Genomic DNA, 19,512 nt, shown 5'->3' with positions numbered 1-19,512 from the left:
TTTAAAACATTTTAGCTAATACATTAAAAACACCAGCCTTCTTCCTAGCCTACACAGGCATTACACTACTAAAGACTCGATGTGAAGTAAAAATTAGTGGTGGCTTTTTTCCCCCAGCAGCCTTGACTCCAGTTAAGAGGAGGAGCTGCAACCCTTTTCAGTTTGAGTCATAAGCATTGCTAACAGTGACTTCACGTGCCATGTACGGAGGCCAAGGGTGGTGGTCGTGAGAGCAGTAGCTGCACAGTAGCTTCTTTTGGTAAAAATATTCCCCTGCGTAACTTTTAGAAAGGTGGATGTCCGGAATTCCAGGAAGTGCATGGAGTCCAGAATTCAGTTCATTAAACCTACTGAACTGAGATATTGGCACAGTGATACATGTCACCTTTCTGGTGAGCAAATATGTCAGCCTGTAGAAAGAGAAGCCCAAGAGAGGATACAAATTCTTAGTTGTTGCAAGAGGGTGTAGCCCCCTCCCCCCTCCCAAAAAAATGATAGAGGCAACTGGCTCCTTATTTTTATATTGCCTTTTAAAGGTAAGGAACTACATCTACATCTGCTTAATTGTGGAATTAGCAGCCAAGGTGAAGGGACAGTCAGTAGTGTCCAGACTAGAAGGGAAGAGCTGGTTTTGGTGAATGCCTCTCAAATTTCACCAATAGGGAACAAGCCAAATCACAGACTTTCTAAGGGAAATCTTCCCTCACTATATGTGACTAATCTTTCTGTTTTAATATTAAAAATAGTTCTCAGTATTTTGTTTTTAATATATTCTGAATTCGTTCTGTGCACAGTACATTCTGTGTTTTGGAGAAAAGCTACCTTAATTTGGTTACACAGGTGTGGTTAACCCTGACTTCAGTACGCAGTGCCTTGGTGCATAGAGAATAACTATGTACCTAACAGTCTGGTCAGCAGATAAATTACTTCAGTATAATACCATTATACATTTTTGCAGATTGCTAAGGAAAGCTGTGTTTTGGTTGTTTTATTCAAATAGGTTTCCTCCATTTTTTGATGACAACCCATTTGGTATATATCAGAAGATTCTTGCTGGCAAAATAGATTTCCCCAGACATTTGGATTTGTATGTGAAGTAAGTATACTGGCTTTCATCACTGACATGTTTATTTTTAATTACCTCTTTAGCATAGTTTGAAAGGATCTGCATAGGAGGATACCTTCTTGCAGTATTCTAAAATGCTTTGTTGGAAAATATTTTGGACTAAATTTAGTCTTGAAATCAAAGTGAAAACATACTTAATATAATTTAAATCTCTCTCTCTCTCTCAAATGCCTCTTCAGGCACAAGGCTTCTCACAAGACCATTATTAAAGCTGTATCAGCAGATTTCATGAGCGTGCTCCAGCTTAATATATGTGCTTATGCTGACTGATCCTGGTATCCCATACCTGTACATATTCTGAACATTGGCTGCCCTCGAAATGCTGCTTTGCTACCAGTTTCCTGTAGTTTCTTCTTCTTGTCTATTGTATTTAATACAATCTTTCTCAACAAAGAGTATACATCTCCACATGTACTGTCTGCAGTAATTTCTGGGCACATGGCCAGAAGGTGAACAGTACAAAGTTGTTTTTTGTCATTGATGACTAGGCCATCATGATGAAAAGCAGTTAAACTTAGGGTACTGTCAACATCTGTTTGTATTTCTCAGTCACACAGTAATTATTGACTTGTATCGTCCAGTAAATTTCTCATGCCATGAAAGACGTTCTAGTCACTGCACTCGGCAAGTGTCTCCAAGTTCCATTGTAAGTCGAGAAAGATGGCCATCAATGAGCAGTTAGGCTACTTTAGGTATCATACCCTTTGAGTACTGTCTTTTCCTGGTTCTCCTCTTACTTCTTTAGGTATTTTTGTAGTGTCTTTCTTGAGGGGTATTCTTCACCCCTCACTTTTTTCCTTTTACACCTTTTTGGATGAGCTCATCCAGTGCTGCTTTATACTATTGACTCATCAATCTATCACTTCACTCCTAACCTGTTTCCCGCTATCCAATTCTGTATTTCATCCTACCTCTTTGACATCCCTTCCTTGACTTCTCACCATCAGTTTAAACAGAACTTTTTTTTTTTTTTTTTACTATGAACTCAACCCCTATTCTTTCATTTTTGACACCTCCCTTCATTACCCCCTCTCTCATCCAGGTTGTGCCTGAATAACTCTTTCTCCACAACATTTCCATAATGTCTAGCCAGTAAAGACTCTTGGCAAGGCCTTGATCTGTCACCGCAGATGCCCATACCATTTCATACCACAGCTTCTTTTTATCTGTCCCACTTGATGCCCATACCATTCCTTATAATCCATAGAGAAAACAGCTGCTTTTGTAGACTGTTGATCTGACTCTGTCACACCACCTTCTCCTCTTCCACTGTTTCAAGTTCAAGTTTCTTATTACTGCCAGTAAGGCTCTGCGTTACTCTCTGCCTTTTCTACTTACTTCTAACCTAGTCTTTTTTCACATCGCTCTTCACCCTGCCTCTGATGTCATCTTTGTTGCCAGTTTATCTGACTTTCCTGCCACGGTCTCTGTGCTTCATTCCTTCCCATCCCCTACATTTGAAATGTTTTTCCTGAACGTGCATGCCCTGACTATTATCCTTTTCTAATTCAAATCTATATTCAAGACCCCCTTCTGACAAAAGTTAAGAGAATTTAGCCATCTAATAATCCCTTGGTTTGAAGATATTTGTCAGTAGCTGTACCCCTACACCCCGTTCCCCCTCGAAAAGTAGAACTACTAATAGGTGTGTCAGCCACCTCCCTGACCACTCTGTTTTGAAGTGTGCGTGATGTGTGGTTTTGTTTTTTGAGTAAACTCTTCCAGGGCAAAGATGTCATCTTTTGTGTTTTGGAAATGCATAACAATGGGGATGCCACTGCAGTCTAAATAATTATTATTGAGCAGGTATGATCTAGGATGTCGGCACCTACTTGAATTCAACACTATATGTAATGAACTGTTAGAACACTTGACTTTTTAATCCTGTGTATAAAGGACATTAAGGAGGCACTACGCTTTCTCTTGATGCAGATGTTAATTTGGATACTCCTTCTCTTTGAATGCAACACACATTCACAGCTTCAGTGACAACTCAACATCATTGAGTCAGTTCGTGTCTCAGCTGTGTATTTTCTGCATTTCCAAGGCTAGTTTGAGGAGCAGTCAAAGGAAGAGCTCTACAACTTTTAAGAGTCATCAATTAAATAGCACAATGCTGGTTTAAATGACACAGTAAGCGGCTACACAGCTTGTTTCTAACCCAGTGGGATCCAGCAATAGATCTGGCTCTTCATTTCTAATATGAATTACTTTTCACTATTCTATTTGAAAGGGTATCTATTTGTTTAGAACAAGAAAGGTTGGATTCCCCCCTCGCCTACCCCCCCCCACACACACACACACCCTTCCTTAAGTGTCCTCTGGGATGCCCTTGGAGGAGGAGAAATTCCTTCAGGAATGACTACAAATGACTGAATCACAGGACTGAATCTAAATCTTGCCACTTACTGGCTGAAATGTTTATGGGAGATTAGGAAATCTCCTTCCAATTTCACGTTTGTATTCCCGTATAGCTGGCAGCTTAGTATTTTTTTCCACTGAGTTTTAGAAATATTTGCTCTGCCCATATGACAGGTTTGAAGCTGTTTAGCAAATTTATTATTCAGTTCAATATTCTCAATATGCCAGACTAAAATTTCTAGGACACTTGATATAATCTTCTCTGGTCTTTTGAGCTATGATTTATTTCATCCTGTCCCTGTCCCTTGTATTTGCCTTCTTGCTGTAATGAAACCTGGTTTCTCAAAGGAAAAAAATATTTATTTGCTGGGTTAGATAAATAAAGATATGATTATTATTTTTTACAAGTTTTCTGTGAGGAACTCCTGTTTTGAAGTCCCTTGGAGATTCATCCGAGGAAGATTGCAATAGCACCTCTTTCTTCTTTAGGCTGCAGAACAGCGAAGATGGCTAAGCTGTATGTTTTGTCTTAGACATTGATTATTGTAGAACATACAAAACTGTTACTTTGCTTTCATTGAAGAGGTTAAGTTGTAGATAATTAAGAATATAGCCATTGAGAGAACTGTAGAAATTTGTTGCTGAATTTAGTCTCTGTGATACCAGTGCATGTCCAGGGTAATTTCACTGCCTTAGGGCTCTAGTGTAGACATGCCCTAAGTCAACCTATATTAGGTCGACTTACAGCCACCACAGTAATTACTACCCTCCTCCTGTCGGTAGTGCACGTCCTCACCAGAAGCGCTTTCACCGATGGAAGAGAGGCAGTGTGAGGTGCTGAGCCCTCCATGCAGCTCTCTGCTGGGAACACAGCTTCCCTCCGTCCCACCCCCGGCTCTTGGCGCCCCGCTCCTGGCTGGGAGTGGGGGGCAGCCTCCTGGGCTCCTCATCTCACGAAGAGAAGAACCTCCAGGCAGCAGCCCGGCTGGGAGCAGATACCTAGGGGCAGCCAGGCTTTAGATGCCTGGCTTTCTTGTCAATTTCACCGCTCCAGCATGGACCCGTGAAATTAAGACAGCCAACAGAAGACATAAGTAATGCAGTGTTTACGCAGACACTGCATCTCCCTAACTACACCAACATAAGCCATATGCCTCTCATGGAGGTGGAGTAGTTATGTAGGTGTAGCAGGGCACTTATATTGGCGCAACAAGGTTGTAGTGTGTACACTGACATACTTAGGTCAACATAAGATGATTTGTGTAGACCAGGTCTTAATGGAGTTATTCTGGATTTACACTAGAAAGCCAAACAAAATGTGATCCTTGATTTTGTTGTTAACATAATATTACAAATGTATTTACGTAATACTTTTGATTTTCTAAGCGTTGTCTCAGCTTTTAAAAAGTTTAATTTAGCTTTATACAAAACTCATAAAACATAGTTAGGGTCTCAAAGTATACATTTCATTTTCTATGGAGGACTTATGAATGTGAGCTAGCCCCCACTATATTTTAAATAGAGAACTTGCTGTTCCACATTTTCTCTATTTTTAACTGAGGTAGAATTCAATATATTATTGGCTGAAACCTAACGATTGAAAATTATGTATCTTTTTTAATTTGCTATAAGGTCTAGTCTGAAACCATGCTCTGAAGGAAGTTCAGTTTTGACTTAAGATTTGGAATGCCTAACAACATGAAAAGGAAGGTTAGACACTTCAGGAGGGCAAGGAACTTGTATCCCAAATCTTTTCTTAAGAAACGACACTCTATAGCAGGGGCGGGCAAACTTTTTGTCTTGAGGGTCACATCAGGCTTCCGAAATTGTATGAACAGCCGGTTAGGGGAGGCTGTGCCTCCCCAAACAGCTAGGCGTGGCCCGGCCCCCACCCCCTATCTGACTCCCCCTGATGGGCCCCCCGGGACTCCTGCCCCTCCAACCCCCCCCTCATTCCTGACTCCCCCCCGGAACCCCTGCCCCCATTCAACCCTCCTGTTCCCCACCCTCTGACCGCCCTGACCCCTATCCACACCTCTGACCACTACCCCAAACTCCCCTGCCCTTTGTCCAACCCCTCCTGCTCCCTACCCCCTTACCGTGCTGCCTGGAGCACCGGTGGCTGGCTGCGCTACAGCCGCATCACCCAGAGCACCAGGACAGGCAGACGTGCTGCCCGGCTGGAGCCAGCCACGCCATCGCACAGCACAGAGCACCGGGTCAGGCCACCGCTCTGCAGCTGCGCTGCCCCCCAGAGCATTGTGCCGGTGGTGCAGTGAGCTGAGTCTGTGGGGGAGGAGGGACAGCAGGGTAGGGGCTAGGGGCTAGCCTCACGGGCCAGGAGCTCAGGGGCCGGACAGGAGGGTCCTGTGGGCAGGATGTGGCCTGCGGGCCGTAGTTTGCCCACCTCTGTTCCCCTGTGTTCTTCTGAGACCAGTTACCTGTTTTCATACCAGTCTTGAACTGTTTGAATGTAAAACGTTCTGAAATATGGAAAACGTGAATTGTTAAAATGCACAAAATGTTTATGCTGGTAAAATAAAAGTGCTTCCAGTGGTCTGTACTATGCATATCCTAATGAAATAAAACAATGACATTTTTTTCCTCTGTTACAGGGACCTTATTAAGAAGCTTCTAGTGGTTGACAGGACAAGACGATTGGGAAATATGAAGGTTAGTGTTAAATATGTTAAAAAATGTACACATGAATTTTGAGGTCCACTTGTGCTTCTGTTCTGTTACTTAGGACTGAACATCTAAATTAGTATATGAAAAATATTACATTTTTGTGTTCTGAAATTTTTCATTCTTGTACTAGTTGGATGAATACTGTAGTTGATTTTTGTCCTAAACTTTACAAAAGTACCTCTGTTACACTTGATTGCTGTTACTGGTGTTGAATATATAATTGCACCATACTTTCAGTTCAATGTAAGCAAAAGAGAAAATAGTAGTGAGGAAGGAGAGGGGGTGTGTGTATGTATGTGATGGGGTGACCTACTGCAATGGGCTGCCATCTGACACTTTGTCCAGATGCACTCCTTTCCTCTGCGGTTCTATTTCCTTGGACGGTTTTAATGATTCCCCCCGCCCCCCGAAGGGAACTACCTCATCCTATAACTGTATGTGTAAGCGTACAAATGACTGAACGTTAAAATATTTTCAAGTTGTTTTGTTCTAATGTTATGAAAATTTGGAAAATTACTACTACTACTACATGTTAAAAAGATGTTTTCTTTGGAGGCAAAGGTACCCAATACTAAATTGGCTTCATTTAGAAAGTGTGTCCCCCCCCACCCCCAGTTTAAATTGATTCTCCCGTAATGTTGTGGGTCCCCCACAGCCAAAGGAAATGGTGTCAGCATTCTTGTTACAGTGATAATTCACAAGCAGGAGATCTTAGATCCCCCTGCTTGTCACCAATCTGTTGTGGAATGAATGTAATACCATGTCCATAAAGAGGTCAATGTGCAGCTTTTCAGAAGAAGGGGTGTGTGGGTGGGTGGGTGTGTACACCTTGTACAGAGTACCCTCTAAATATAGAACAAGAATAGAAAATAACATCAAGGTGTGATCCTAATAACTTCATATCCTGTTTTGTGTTTAAGTGGAATAAAAATCATATATTGAGATGTGAGCATCCTAGAAATTCCTGTAGATTTAAATATGTACTGTCAGCTGCCCACACAGGTAACTAGCAGCAAGTTTCATTCAGACATATAGTATCCCTCCAATAAAATGTCCTTTGTTGCCATTTTTCTACTATTCTAAATCTCATGGATATGGATCCCTTTTTTCAAAAGGAAACAGTCTTCCACCCATCTTCTTCATATTGCCTCTTCTGAACATCAAAGCATACTCTAGTAGGACACGGGCACCATCTTTGTCCTGCTTCAGAAATGTGCCCCTATCTAAGATTTGCAAAGTACCAATGTGGAACAAACCCGCAGACACTTGTCAAATTTTATGCAGTTGATGTGCCAGATAGATCTGATGCCAAGGTCAGGACAGCAGAATTTCAATCGTCAGTTGATTAATCCAGCTGCAGTTCCTCACTGTCGTTGTCCAGGAGGATGCTAGTTATCAGTCATCTACAGTGGAATCCACACTGACTAGAACATCTCAAAGAACCACAGTTACTCTAGGATAAATAACTCTTCTTTTGTAAAAGGCTCTGATCCTAACCCTAGTCCTTACCCTGTGCTTAACTTCTTACATGTGAATAGTCCCATTTAAATAATTTTATCAGCTCACAGTACCAGTAATATCAGTACCAATCCCAAATCCACATTTGTGGGTTTACTCAGAAGATTAAAGTTAAGCATATAGATTCATGTTTTGCTGGATCAGCTTCAAGATAGAGAGAAGCTGGGTTTTTCCCCCCATACTTATTGCTCATGATATTTACTTAAAAAGAAAATGAAATCTGTGTAAAAACAAACTACTATTCTAAAGAGAGAAAGTGACACTTCTGTTTTTGTACACACAACCAAAAGAGTTAATCTGTAATAAGTCTATTTACAGGAAAGAGTAATAATTTTGTGTAAGTAGAATATAACATACATTAAAAGCTTGAGAAACGCAGCTCTAAAAACATTTTAAAAGGTCATTTTAAGAGCAATTATTTTCTAAATAAGAAGTCTCCAGTCTACATTAGAAAATTGACCATCTGGTTTCCAACTGTTGATGGGGAAACCATGGACATCTGTGCAAGTGCATTAACAAAACAACACTGTTGTACATGGTACGTATTGCCTTTTATGCACAGCACAATCTTTTAGTGTAAAAGGCCAAAGAGGCCTAGCATGACATCAAGTAAGAATAATAAAGAGCAGTGTCCTAGGGCTTCAAAACTGAAGAAGTCCTTGTAAGTTAACAATATTTCAAACCTTGTTTGGCACCGTATTTCCCAAGAAGGAAATTATTTAGCAGTGTGATAAATTAAGCAAGTTATATGGTGTATATGCTCTAAAAATAGAGACATATCTGCAAGTAAAAGAAACAAATCAGGTACATAGAGTACACAGAAACAAATCAGGACATCTATAGAGACCCAAGGGACTGATCTGATAGAGCACTTGAGCTGAGGGTGGCAGTGGGAATGACCCAGTGGAAGGTAATACTTAGGAAAGTAAGCATGTCCAATATAAGATGTCTTGAAAACCTCAAATAAGATTTTGTTTTAATAGCAAAAGATGGAAGAAGTTAGAGCTAAAAACATTTTGGAACACTGCATTCCTTTTAGCCTTCAGGGAGGAATGAAGACAACTCTTCAGTCCATCAAGTACTGTATATTTATAGGCTGAGTTTTCATGTCCAGGATATAAAGTAGGCTAGAAATCTCTTTGGTGCCAATGTGTAGGTGTAAGAAATAATGCCATATATTTGCATTTTAATATAATTTATCTGTGATGGAAAAAGTATAAAGGTTTGAAACTGCAGATGCAATGGTCTATTATAATTCTAGCTTAATTGATTTAAAATTGTATACATTTATAAGGCCAGACACTTAAAACTGACAGTTTGTTGCGGTCAGCACTAAATCTCTGCTTTAGCCATTGCGGGGAATGAGCATGTGAGTGGGTACTGAGATTGGGCCAAGTAAAATCAGTCCTGGGCAAGACAATTACAATCATTTTCTTTATTAGGATATAAAGTACATCTGAAGTTCAGTTCATTTTCATAAATGTCACAAGTTACAGTTTGAACAGTACTGCATTGTGAAATTGAGAAGCTTTGGATATAGTATAAGGTTACCACAGTTTCTCGGGGCGAGCAGTGAAGATCCAGCCTGGTAGAATTGCTGTAGTAACTGGAGAAAGGGAAATGTTCTGTTTTTTTGCATAGTATGCTGGAAACCTCACTAATGCTCCTTACATAAAACTGCAAAATTCTGTAGTTTCACTTTTCAGAAATGGTTATTGCAGTATCAGGTCTCAGGGATTTACACCAACCAGTTTCCATTACAGATGTGTCAAATTCAAGCTACAGAGACTGGAAGACTGGTGTTCATAGGGAGAGTTAAGCGCTGGAAGATTTTAGTTTTGTCTCCTTTTGGCAGACTAAAAAAGAAATTGAAGAGCAACTAGCAAAAAAAACACAGAAGTGCAAAACAAAATTAAAAAAAAAATCTAAGTACATCAGAAGCAGGAAGCCTGCCAAACAATCAGTAGGCCGCTGGATGAACAAATTACTAAAGGAGCACTCAAGGAAGACAAGGCCATTGCAAAGAAGAGGATGCGAGGGAGATTCCCACACCCGAGTCATTCTTTCTAGATGACAGATATGAGGAACAGTCCCAGATTGAGGTATCAATAGATGAGGTTTTGGAGCAATTTGATAAATTAAAGAGAAATAAGTCATGAGGACCAGATATTCACCCAAGAATTCTGAAGGAACTTAACTATGAAACTGTAGAACTGCTAACTGTGGTATAAAGAAAAGGAGTACTTGTGGCCCCTTAGAGACTAACAAAGTTATTTGAGCATAAGCTTTCGTGAGCTACAGCTCACTTCATCACTTTTTGTGGATACAGACTAACACGGTTGCCACTCTGAACTGTGGTATGTAACCTATTGTTTAAATCTGCCTCTGTACCAGATGACCAGAGCATAGATAATGTAACAGTGATTTTTTTTTTTCCCAAGAGGCTCCAGAGGTGACCCTGGCAATTAAAGGCTGATTAGCCTAACTTCAGTACTAGACAAATAGTTTCAACCAATCAGACACATAGATGAACACAATATATTAGGGAAGAGTCAACACAGCTTTTGTAAGGGAACTCGTACCTCATTGGTCTACTAGATTCTTTGAGGGTGTCAACAAGCACGTGGACAAGGATGATCAGTTAATATAGTAAGCAGTCGTGGAAGAATAGGGAAGGTTCTTTCATAGATCACTAACTGGTTAAAAGATAGGAAACCAAAGGGTAGGAATAAATTATCAGTTTTCACAGTGGAAAGAGGTAAATAGCGTGGTCCCAGAAGGATCAGTATAGAACCTGTTTGTTCAGCATATTCAGAAATGATTTTGACAAGGGGGTAAACACTGACTTTTCAGAATGTACTACACAATGGAAAAAAAAATCCCAACTATACATACAAAATGGTGGGGTCTAAATTAGTTACTGCTCAAGAAAGATCTTGGAGGAATCATGGATAGTTCTCTGAAAACATCTTCTCAATGTGCAGCAGTAGTCAAAAAAGTGAACAATGTTAGGAATTGTTAGGAAGGGGATAGATAATACAGAAAATATCATAATGATACTGTATAAATCCATGGTGTGGGCACACCTTGAATACTGCATGCAGTTCTTGTCCCCTGATCTCAAAAAATATATTTGAATTGGAAAAGGTATAGAGAAGGGCAACAAAACTGATTAGGGATATGGAACAGTTTCTATGCAAGGAGAGATTAAAAAGATTGGGACTCATCATCTTGGAAAAAAGATGACTAAGGAGGGATATAAAGAGGTCTGTAAAATCATGAATGGTGTAGAGAAAGTGAATACTTTGTTATTTACCCCTTCACATAACACAAGAACTAGGGGTAACTCAGTTATTAGACAGCAGGTTTAAAACAAAAGGAAGTACTTCTTCACACAATGCATGATTCACCCTTGGAGCTCATTGCAAGGGGATGCTAGACCACCAAAAAAGTGCTACCCTGGCTAAACAACAAAAGTGAAAAAAAGCATTGAGAGGGGAAAAGGCATTCTTTAAAAAGTGGAAGTTAAATCCTAGTGAGGAAAATAGAAAGGAGCATAAACTCTGACAAATGAAATGTAAAAATATAATTAGGAAGGCCAAAAAAGAATTCGAAGAACAAGTGACCCAAAGACTCAAAGTAATAGCAAAAAAAAATTTTTTTTTTAAATTTAAGTACGTAAGAAGCAGGAATCTTGCTGAACAGCCGGTGTAGCCACATGGATTTTGTAAAGGGAAAACATTCCTCACCAATCTACTTCTTTGAGGGGTTCAACAAGGATGTGGACAAGGGGGATCCAGTGGATAGATTGGACTTAGATTTTTCAGAAAGCCTTTGATAAGGTCCCTCGCCAAAGGGTCTTAAGCAAAGTAAGCTGTCATGGGATAAGAAGGAAGGTCCTCTCATGGATTGGTAACTGGTTAAAAGATAGGAAACAAAGGGTAGGAATAAATGGTCAATTTTCAGCATGGAGAGAGGTAAATAGTGGTGTCCCCCAGGGGTCTGTACTGGGACCAGGCCCATTCAACATATTCATAAATGATCTGGAAAAAAGGGTAAATGGTGAGATGGCAAAATTTGCAGATGATACAAAATTGCTCAAGATAGTTAAGTCCCAGGCTGACTGCAAAGAGCTACAAAAGGATCTCTCAAAAGTGGGTGACTGGGCAACAAAATGGCAGATGAAATTCAATGTTGATAAATGCAGAGTAATGCACATGGGATTATGTTTTCCAAGCTGTATGTATAAAATGATGGGGTCTAAATTGGCTGTTACCACTCAAGAAAGAGATCTTGGCATCATTGTGGATAGTTCTCTGAAAACATTCACTCAATGCACAGCAGCAGTCAAAAAAGCAAATAGAATGTTGGGAATCATTAAGAAAGGGATAGAACATATATTGCCTCTATATAAATCCATGGTATGCCCTCATCTTGAAAATTGTGTGCAAATGTAGTCTCCCTATCTCAAAAAAGATATATTGGAATTGGAAAAGGTTCAGGAAAGGGCAACAAAAATTATTAGGGGTATGGAGTGGCTGCTATATGAGGAGAGATTAATAAAACTGGGACTTTTCAGCTTGGAAAAGAGATGACTAAGGGAGAATATGATGGAGGTCTATAAAATCATGATGGGTGTGGAGAAAGTAAATAAGGAAGTGTTATTTACTCCTCATAACACAAGAACTGGGGGTCACCAAACAAAATTAATAGGCAGCATGTTTAGAACAAACTAAAGGAAGTATTTTTTCACACAACGCACAGTCAACCTGTGGAACTCCTTGCCAGAGAATGTTGTGAAGGCCAAGTCTATAACAGGGTTCAGAAAAGAACTAGATAAGTTCATGGAGAATAGGTCCATCAATGGCTATTAACCATAATGAACAGGGATAGTTTTCCTAGCCTCTGTTTGCCAAAAGCTGGGAATGGACAACTGGATGGATCACTTGATGTTACCAGTTCTGTTCATTCCCTCTGGGGCACCGGGCATTAGCCACTGTTGGAAGACAGACTACAGGCCTAGAAGGAGCTTTGGTCTGACCCAGTATGGCCGTTCTTATGTTGTGAAGGTAAAAATAGAGTTAAAAAAAGTATTATGTAAGTTCATGGAGTATAGATCCATCAATGGCTATTAGCGAAGGTGGTCAGGGACGGAACTCCATGCTCTGGGTGTCCCTACACCTCTAACTACCAGAAGCTGGGACCCGACGACAGGGGATGGATCCCTTGATAATTTCCCTGTTCTGTTCATTCCCTATGTGTTATCTGGCACTGACCACTGTCAGAAGACAGGATACTGAGCTATATGGACCATTGGTCTAAGCCAATCAAAGTACCTCCTCAGATCTCTAGCCCCCAGTTCCTGTGATTAGATGCAATATTAGATGTTAACGGTCCAATGGGAAGGGACCTCATGGGTTCAACAAGGTTTTCACTGGAGAAAACATGAAGTTTGTTACGACTGCCCAGTGTAATTGTGGCTGGATAACTTGCTCCTTTTGATGTTTGAATATTTGTCTTGGAAATGCACTTTCAGCTTGAATTGTTTGGATAGTGGTATAAGGTAGCGGTTCTCAACCAGGGGTTCGTGTACCATTGGGGGTACGTAGAGGTCTTCTAGGGGGATACGTCAACTCATCTAGTTATTTGCCTAGTTTTACAACAGACTATGTAAAAAGCACTAACAAAGTCAGTACGAACTAAAATTTCATAGACAATGATTTGTTTATACTGCTGTATATATTATACACTGAAATTTAAGTACAATATTTATATTCCAATTGATTTATAATCATACAGTAAAAATGAGAAAGTAAGCAATTTTTCAGTAATAGTGTGCTGTGACACTGTATTTTATGTCTGATTTTTTAAGTGAGGTGAAACTTGGGGGTACATAAGACAAATCAGACTCTGGAAAGGGGTACAGTAGTTGGGAAAGGTTGTCACTGATATAAGGTCAGCAGTGTCAAAGAAGCAACCTGCTAGGGGTGGGTAATTCTTGGAAGAAGTTTAGATAGACGGATTGAAATTTAGACCAACAGTGTGTGAGGTCTTGTGGTCTCCAAATTCTGGTGCAGTTAGGAACCAAGCAAAGAGATTCTTCCATGTAGTTTGGAAAAAATACGAAATTTGGAGAATGATGAGCTTTCACCTGACAATGATCTTTCATCCAAGAGATGGGCCACTCCCACACTGGTTTGATTCCATGTACGCTTGAGTGGATTCTTATGGTTCCCCAAATCCTAGCTTGCAAGAAATGCCTGACTTGAGGATTATTTTCTACTTCTGTAATTTTAATTAATTTAGGACTAATTTCACCATTATCGTGAAAATGGTGTGTGGGGATGTGTGTGTGTGTTTCTTTTGCAGTGTTTAGGGCAAACTATTGTTAAAGGAAGATGGTTAGAGACAAAACCTAAAACCAGAAAAATGTTAAGGGTTGTGCTCCGCTAATAACTCATCTTCCTGTGTAAAGCTTAAAGGACTTTAAGACAAAAATGAAAAATCAGCACTTTTAAATATTCATTTAGTACTCTTGCACTTTAGTGAGCCTGTTGTCTTGTCTTCTACAATTCTGTCTTGGTATATACTAACAGATTTATTTTCTTTCTTCTCTCTAATGAAATTGCCATAGATACATGAAACTCAAGGTGCTAATATAAAGAAGACTAATGCCCACTGCAATTAGATTTTGACTTTTCCATAGTGAGGCATTTATTAGAATAATTTTCTTGTGGATTATATCCCCTTCAGGTCACAGTCACAAAACACATGTTGCAATTGCCTGTAGGAAAAAGTCATATTAGGACAGTATTTAATGTGTTTTTAGCTGCTGTTATTGCAGTTTAGCAACTGGAAATGAGGGCTGGCTCTATGTCACCAGACAGCTCTCCATAGACTATCAGATCATTAGACCACCAGTGGGTTAGCAGGCCAGAGTGTGAGGGTTGCTGATTGGTGAAGTACATACCCCTCATTAAAATCATTTGCATAGCTGTCTCTTTACTGTATATCTGAAAAAAATATTTTCAGAGTTCTTAATGTTTGTTTCTTAATGATTTTTTTCAGGGTGGATTTGATTTAAATCAAATTGATGTAAATCATGATTTAAATCATACTCAGGAAGACTCAATTTAATCATGGTTTTCTACATAAAAGTGCATTCTTGTTGGTTGTTATAAGCTTAATACATATTCTTCACAACTCAGATAGATGAAGGTTTCATTTTTAGAAGGTACACACTATACCTTTTTAAATAGTGATTTATTTTGAAGACTTTTCAGATTAATTTTACAGCTATATCAGAAAACGAATGATTGTTTGATTATTTCATTTACCAAAGGTAATTGAAGCAGATATTTATGAAGTCATTGGGAGGTGAACTATCTCCAATTCAACAGGTTAATCATTAATATTTGGAAGATTTTCTTGCCATGCTGTATTAGGAGGAGAACATCACCAAACAGACATTTAAATTGTTTTATTTAACTAAAACAACAACGTTAAGTATTCTGGATTTTTTTTTTCTTCAACAGCAAACATACAATATTTTAACAAAACAAGCATATGTCCCTTGCTTTGCACATTTATCTCAAGACTTCTTCTCCTTATCCAGATCTATTCTGTCCCTGTCATAAATATAAAGGGAAGGGTAAACCCCTTTGAAATCCCTCCTGGCCAGGGGAAAGCTCCTCTCACCTGTAAAGGGTTAAGAAGCTAAAGGTAACCTCGCTGGCACCTGACCAAAATGACCAATGAGGAGACAAGATACTTTCAAAAGCTGGGAGGAGGGAGAGAAACAAAGGGTTTGTGTCTGTCTGTCTGCTGGTCTTTGCCAGGGATAGACCAGGAATGGAGTCTTAGAACTTTTAGTAAGTAATCTAGCTAGGTATGTGTTAGATTATGATTTCTTTAAATGGCTGAGAAAAGAATTGTGCTGAATAGAATAACTATTTCTGTCTGTGTATCCTTTTTTGTAACTTAAGGTTTTGCCTAGAGGGGTTCTCTATGTTTTTTAATCTAATTACCCTGTAAGATATCTACCATCCTGATTTTACAGGGGGGATTTCTTTATTTCTGTTTACTTCTATTTTCTATTAAAAGTCTTCTTGTAAAAAACTGAATGCTTTTTCATTGTTCTCAGATCCAAGGGTTTGGGTCTGTGGTCACCTATGCAAATTGGTGAGGCTTTTTATCCAACATTTCCCAGGAAAGGGGGGGTGCAAGTGTTGGGAGGATTGTTCATTGTTCTTAAGATCCAAGGGTCTGGGTCTGTAGTCACCTAGGCAAATTGGTGAGGCTTTTTACCAAACCTTGTCCAGGAAGTGAGGTGCAGGGTTTTGGGAAGTATTTTGGGGGGAAGGACGCGTCCAAACAGCTCTTCCCCAGTAACCAGTATTAGTTTGGTGGTGGTAGCGGCTAGTCCAAGGACAACGGGGGGAATATTTTGTACCTTGGGGAAGTTTTGACCTAAGCTAGTAAAGATAAGCTTAGGAGGTTTTTCATGCAGGTCCCCACATCTGTACCCTAGAGTTCAGAGTGGGGGAGGAACCTTGACAGTCCCGAACAATCATCTTTTCATTAAACTTTTTGAAACTTTGCACTTTTAGAGAGAGGTAAGGGATTAACTCTGTGTATACAAATTTGCAGAGGGACAATAGAGTCGAGGTCTTATTTCTCACCTCTATATATTTATTTATTTTAAAACATTTTTGCTGTTAACAAGCATGTTACCTCTGGAGACACAAGTCCACAGTTTGAGAACTGCAAAACTAAGCATCTCTGATGGTATCTTCTAGACTGAGCACTGAGTCACATTGGGTAGATAGAAAGATTAAGCTAAATAATCTATACAGAAGCCCCTGGAACCCCATAAGATTGGTTCCCTAATCCATGAACTATTGGAACTCATTTACAAAACTTTTCTTAAACATTACATGAATAAATTGTCTCATACTAGAATTAGAATTTATAATCCCTATTCCGTGATGAGATACATTATAGCTCAAAGGTAGCTTAATTACAACTATTTTTAGATGGTTTTTTTTCTTCAAAAGCATTTTATCAAAAAATCAGATTTAAATAAAAACAAAATCTGATTGATTTTTATCCATCCTGTTTTGTGGGGGTTTTCAGCAACATTACTTCACTTTTCTCTGTTAGCCTTTCACAAGTGGTAAAGTGCCAGGTGGGAGAGGATATAGGAGAGAATATACGCACTCAACCAAAACCTGGGTATGGGGATGCTCCACACTCTCCCATGTCCTTGTACCACATGTATGAGATCTTGGGTGTCACTGGATCTGTGACAATGCAGATCCCCTCATCCCTTCTCTGGACTACCTTAATACTCTATGTAGAGCCAGGCCAGGACCCTTTCTGTGGGTACAGACACCACTCCATCTGTCTCTCACCACTGTCCTTTGCAGACCAAGGAGGTGTCTTCTGTGGTCCAGAGGGCTTTGCATTGGCCCTTCATGCCACTGAGAAATCTTGTCCAAGAGTTTTAACTAGGGTTAAAAGCTTTTCAGAAATAAAATAGATGCTTATGTTATAAATGAGAGTGAATTTGTGTAGTATCTAATTTTTTATGCTCACTGGTTATTTAATGCCCTTATGAAAGCTTTGAAATGTTTTTCATATTTCTCTCTCTCTCTCCCTTCATATTATAGGGTTATGGATGACCTCTGGACTTCTGTGACTTTTTTTAATATAAAGTTTGAACTTGAGGAGGGCAGGAGAACAGCTGTAATGAAATACATAGGTTAAGGTTTTATTGCGTATACATTATCTTATCTTCTGTTTGTTTTTTTGGTTTTATTAAAGAATGGAGCAGATGATGTGAAAAGGCATCGGTGGTTCAGGTCTATAGACTGGGATGCTGTACCTCAAAGAAAACTAAAGGTATTTTGTACAAAAATGTTATGTAGACTATGGTAACCAAAAATCATCCATGCAAAATTTCTTCTCATACTATATAGGGGTATAATGTTGAATGTGTATTCAGTTAAGATCTATTACAGAATAATTTGAAATGTATAGTCATATGATGCATTTACAAATACTGATTCTTTAAAAAGATATGCTTTTCACTAGTCCAATTTAACATCTGCCAAATTGGTGTGGGTTTACATTACAAAATCCCTAAAATAATCTGAAAATGATATCCTGTATTACATACATATTTCTCATTTCACAAGAGCTAGTTAATAGCTGTTTTTCAAAAATAATTAGAAATATTTTATTCTGGCTTTGAGTCTCGCTGCTAAGTTTCAGTGCAGAGAAATCGTTAAATAAAATTTGAAGCATTTGGGGGAAAATGAATTTATTATTAAAATTGTAACAGATACAGCAGCACTAAATTCAGCCAGTATACAGGAGCAAATGTATATAAGAGATACCAATATTTGAAGAAAGAAAAAGGAGTACTTGTGGCACCTTAGAGACTAACCAATTTATTTGAGCATAAGCTTTCGTGAGCTACAGCTCACTTCATCGGATGCATAATGTGGAAAATACAGAAGATGTTCTTATACATACAAACCATGAAAAAATGGGTGTTTACCACTACAAAAGGTTTTCTCTCCCCCCACCCCATTCTCCTGCTGGTAATAGCTTATTTAAAGTGATCACTCTCCTTACAATGTGTATGTTAATCAAGTTGGGCCATTTCCAGCATAAATCCAGGTTTTCTCTCCACCCCACCCCACTCTCCTGCTGGTAATAGCTTATTTAAAGTGATCACTCTCCTTACAATGTGTATGTTAATCAAGTTGGGCCATTTCCAGCATAAATCCAGGTTTTCTCTCCACCCCACCCCCCTCCTCACAAACCCACTTTCCTGTTGGTAATAGCTTATCTAAAGTGATCATTCTCCTTACAATGTGTACCGAGCACCCGGGGCCGCCCCTCCTCCCTAGATACCTGCAGCGTCCCCCTAGCCACACCCATGGCATCCCCCTGGGATGCCCCCCCTGAGCCACCGTTCTTCCCCTCCTCCCGGGTTTTACTCAGGGCTATATAGTAAAAGTCATTGACAAGTCACAGGCCATGAATTTTTGTTTACATGCCCAGGGTTGCCAACTTTCTACTTGCACAAAACCAAACACCCTTGCCCTGCCCCTCCTCCAAGGTCCCCGCCCATGCCCTGCCCCTTCTCTGAGGTCCCATCCCCCCTTCCTCTTTCACTTTCTCTCCCCACCCTCACTCACTCGCTCATTTTCATTAGGCTCCAGTGCAGGAGGCGGTGAGGGCTCCCGCTGGGGGTGCGGGCTCTGGGGTGGAGCCAGGGATGAGGGGTTTGGGGTGCAGGAGGGAGTTCAGGGCCAGGGGGTGGAGTATGGGAGGGGCTCTGGACTGGGGGTGTGGGCTCTGACGTGTGTCTGGGGATGAGAGATTTGGGGAGCAGGAGGGTGCTCCGGGGTGGGACCGAAGGGTTGGAGTGTGGGAGGGGGCTCTGGGCTGGGGCAGGGGTTTGGGGTACAGGGGGGGTGTGAGGGCTCTGGCTGGGGGGTGCAGGCTCTGGGGAGAAGCCTGGCATGAAAGATTTGGGGTGCAGGAGAGTGCTCCGGGCTGGGACCAAGGAGTTTGGGTTACAGAAAGAGCCTCCAATGTGGGGCCAGGGGTTGGAGTGCGGGGGTGGAAGGGCTCTGGCTGAGGATGCGGGCCCTGGGGTCGGGCTGGGGATGAGGCATTTGGGGAGCAGGAGGATGCTCCGGGCTTGCGGTGAGGGGTTTGAACTGTAGGAGGGTGCTCCGGGCTGGGACTGAGGGCTTTGGAGGGTGGCAGGGGGGATCAGGGATGGGCCAGGGGGTTGGGGC

The 19,512-nt window shown here is 40.4% G+C and overlaps 1 protein-coding gene across 1 annotated transcript in view; it reads left to right on the top strand.

The window, feature by feature from the left end:
* Positions 1-19,512, top strand: part of PRKX (protein kinase cAMP-dependent X-linked catalytic subunit) — a 129,431-nt gene that overhangs the window by 99,229 nt on the left and 10,690 nt on the right. The window contains exons 5-7 of the mRNA XM_077815361.1: positions 1,001-1,096; positions 6,103-6,160; positions 17,519-17,596. Of these exons, the coding sequence (XP_077671487.1) occupies positions 1,001-1,096; positions 6,103-6,160; positions 17,519-17,596 (232 nt within the window). The remainder of the gene's footprint in view (positions 1-1,000; positions 1,097-6,102; positions 6,161-17,518; positions 17,597-19,512) is intronic.

The sequence above is a fragment of the Eretmochelys imbricata genome, chromosome 1 (genome assembly GCF_965152235.1).
Source record: "Eretmochelys imbricata isolate rEreImb1 chromosome 1, rEreImb1.hap1, whole genome shotgun sequence".
NCBI lineage: Eukaryota > Metazoa > Chordata > Testudines > Cheloniidae > Eretmochelys > Eretmochelys imbricata.
Note: the sequence above shows the minus strand (reverse complement) of the source record. Positions and strands in the feature narration are given on the sequence as shown.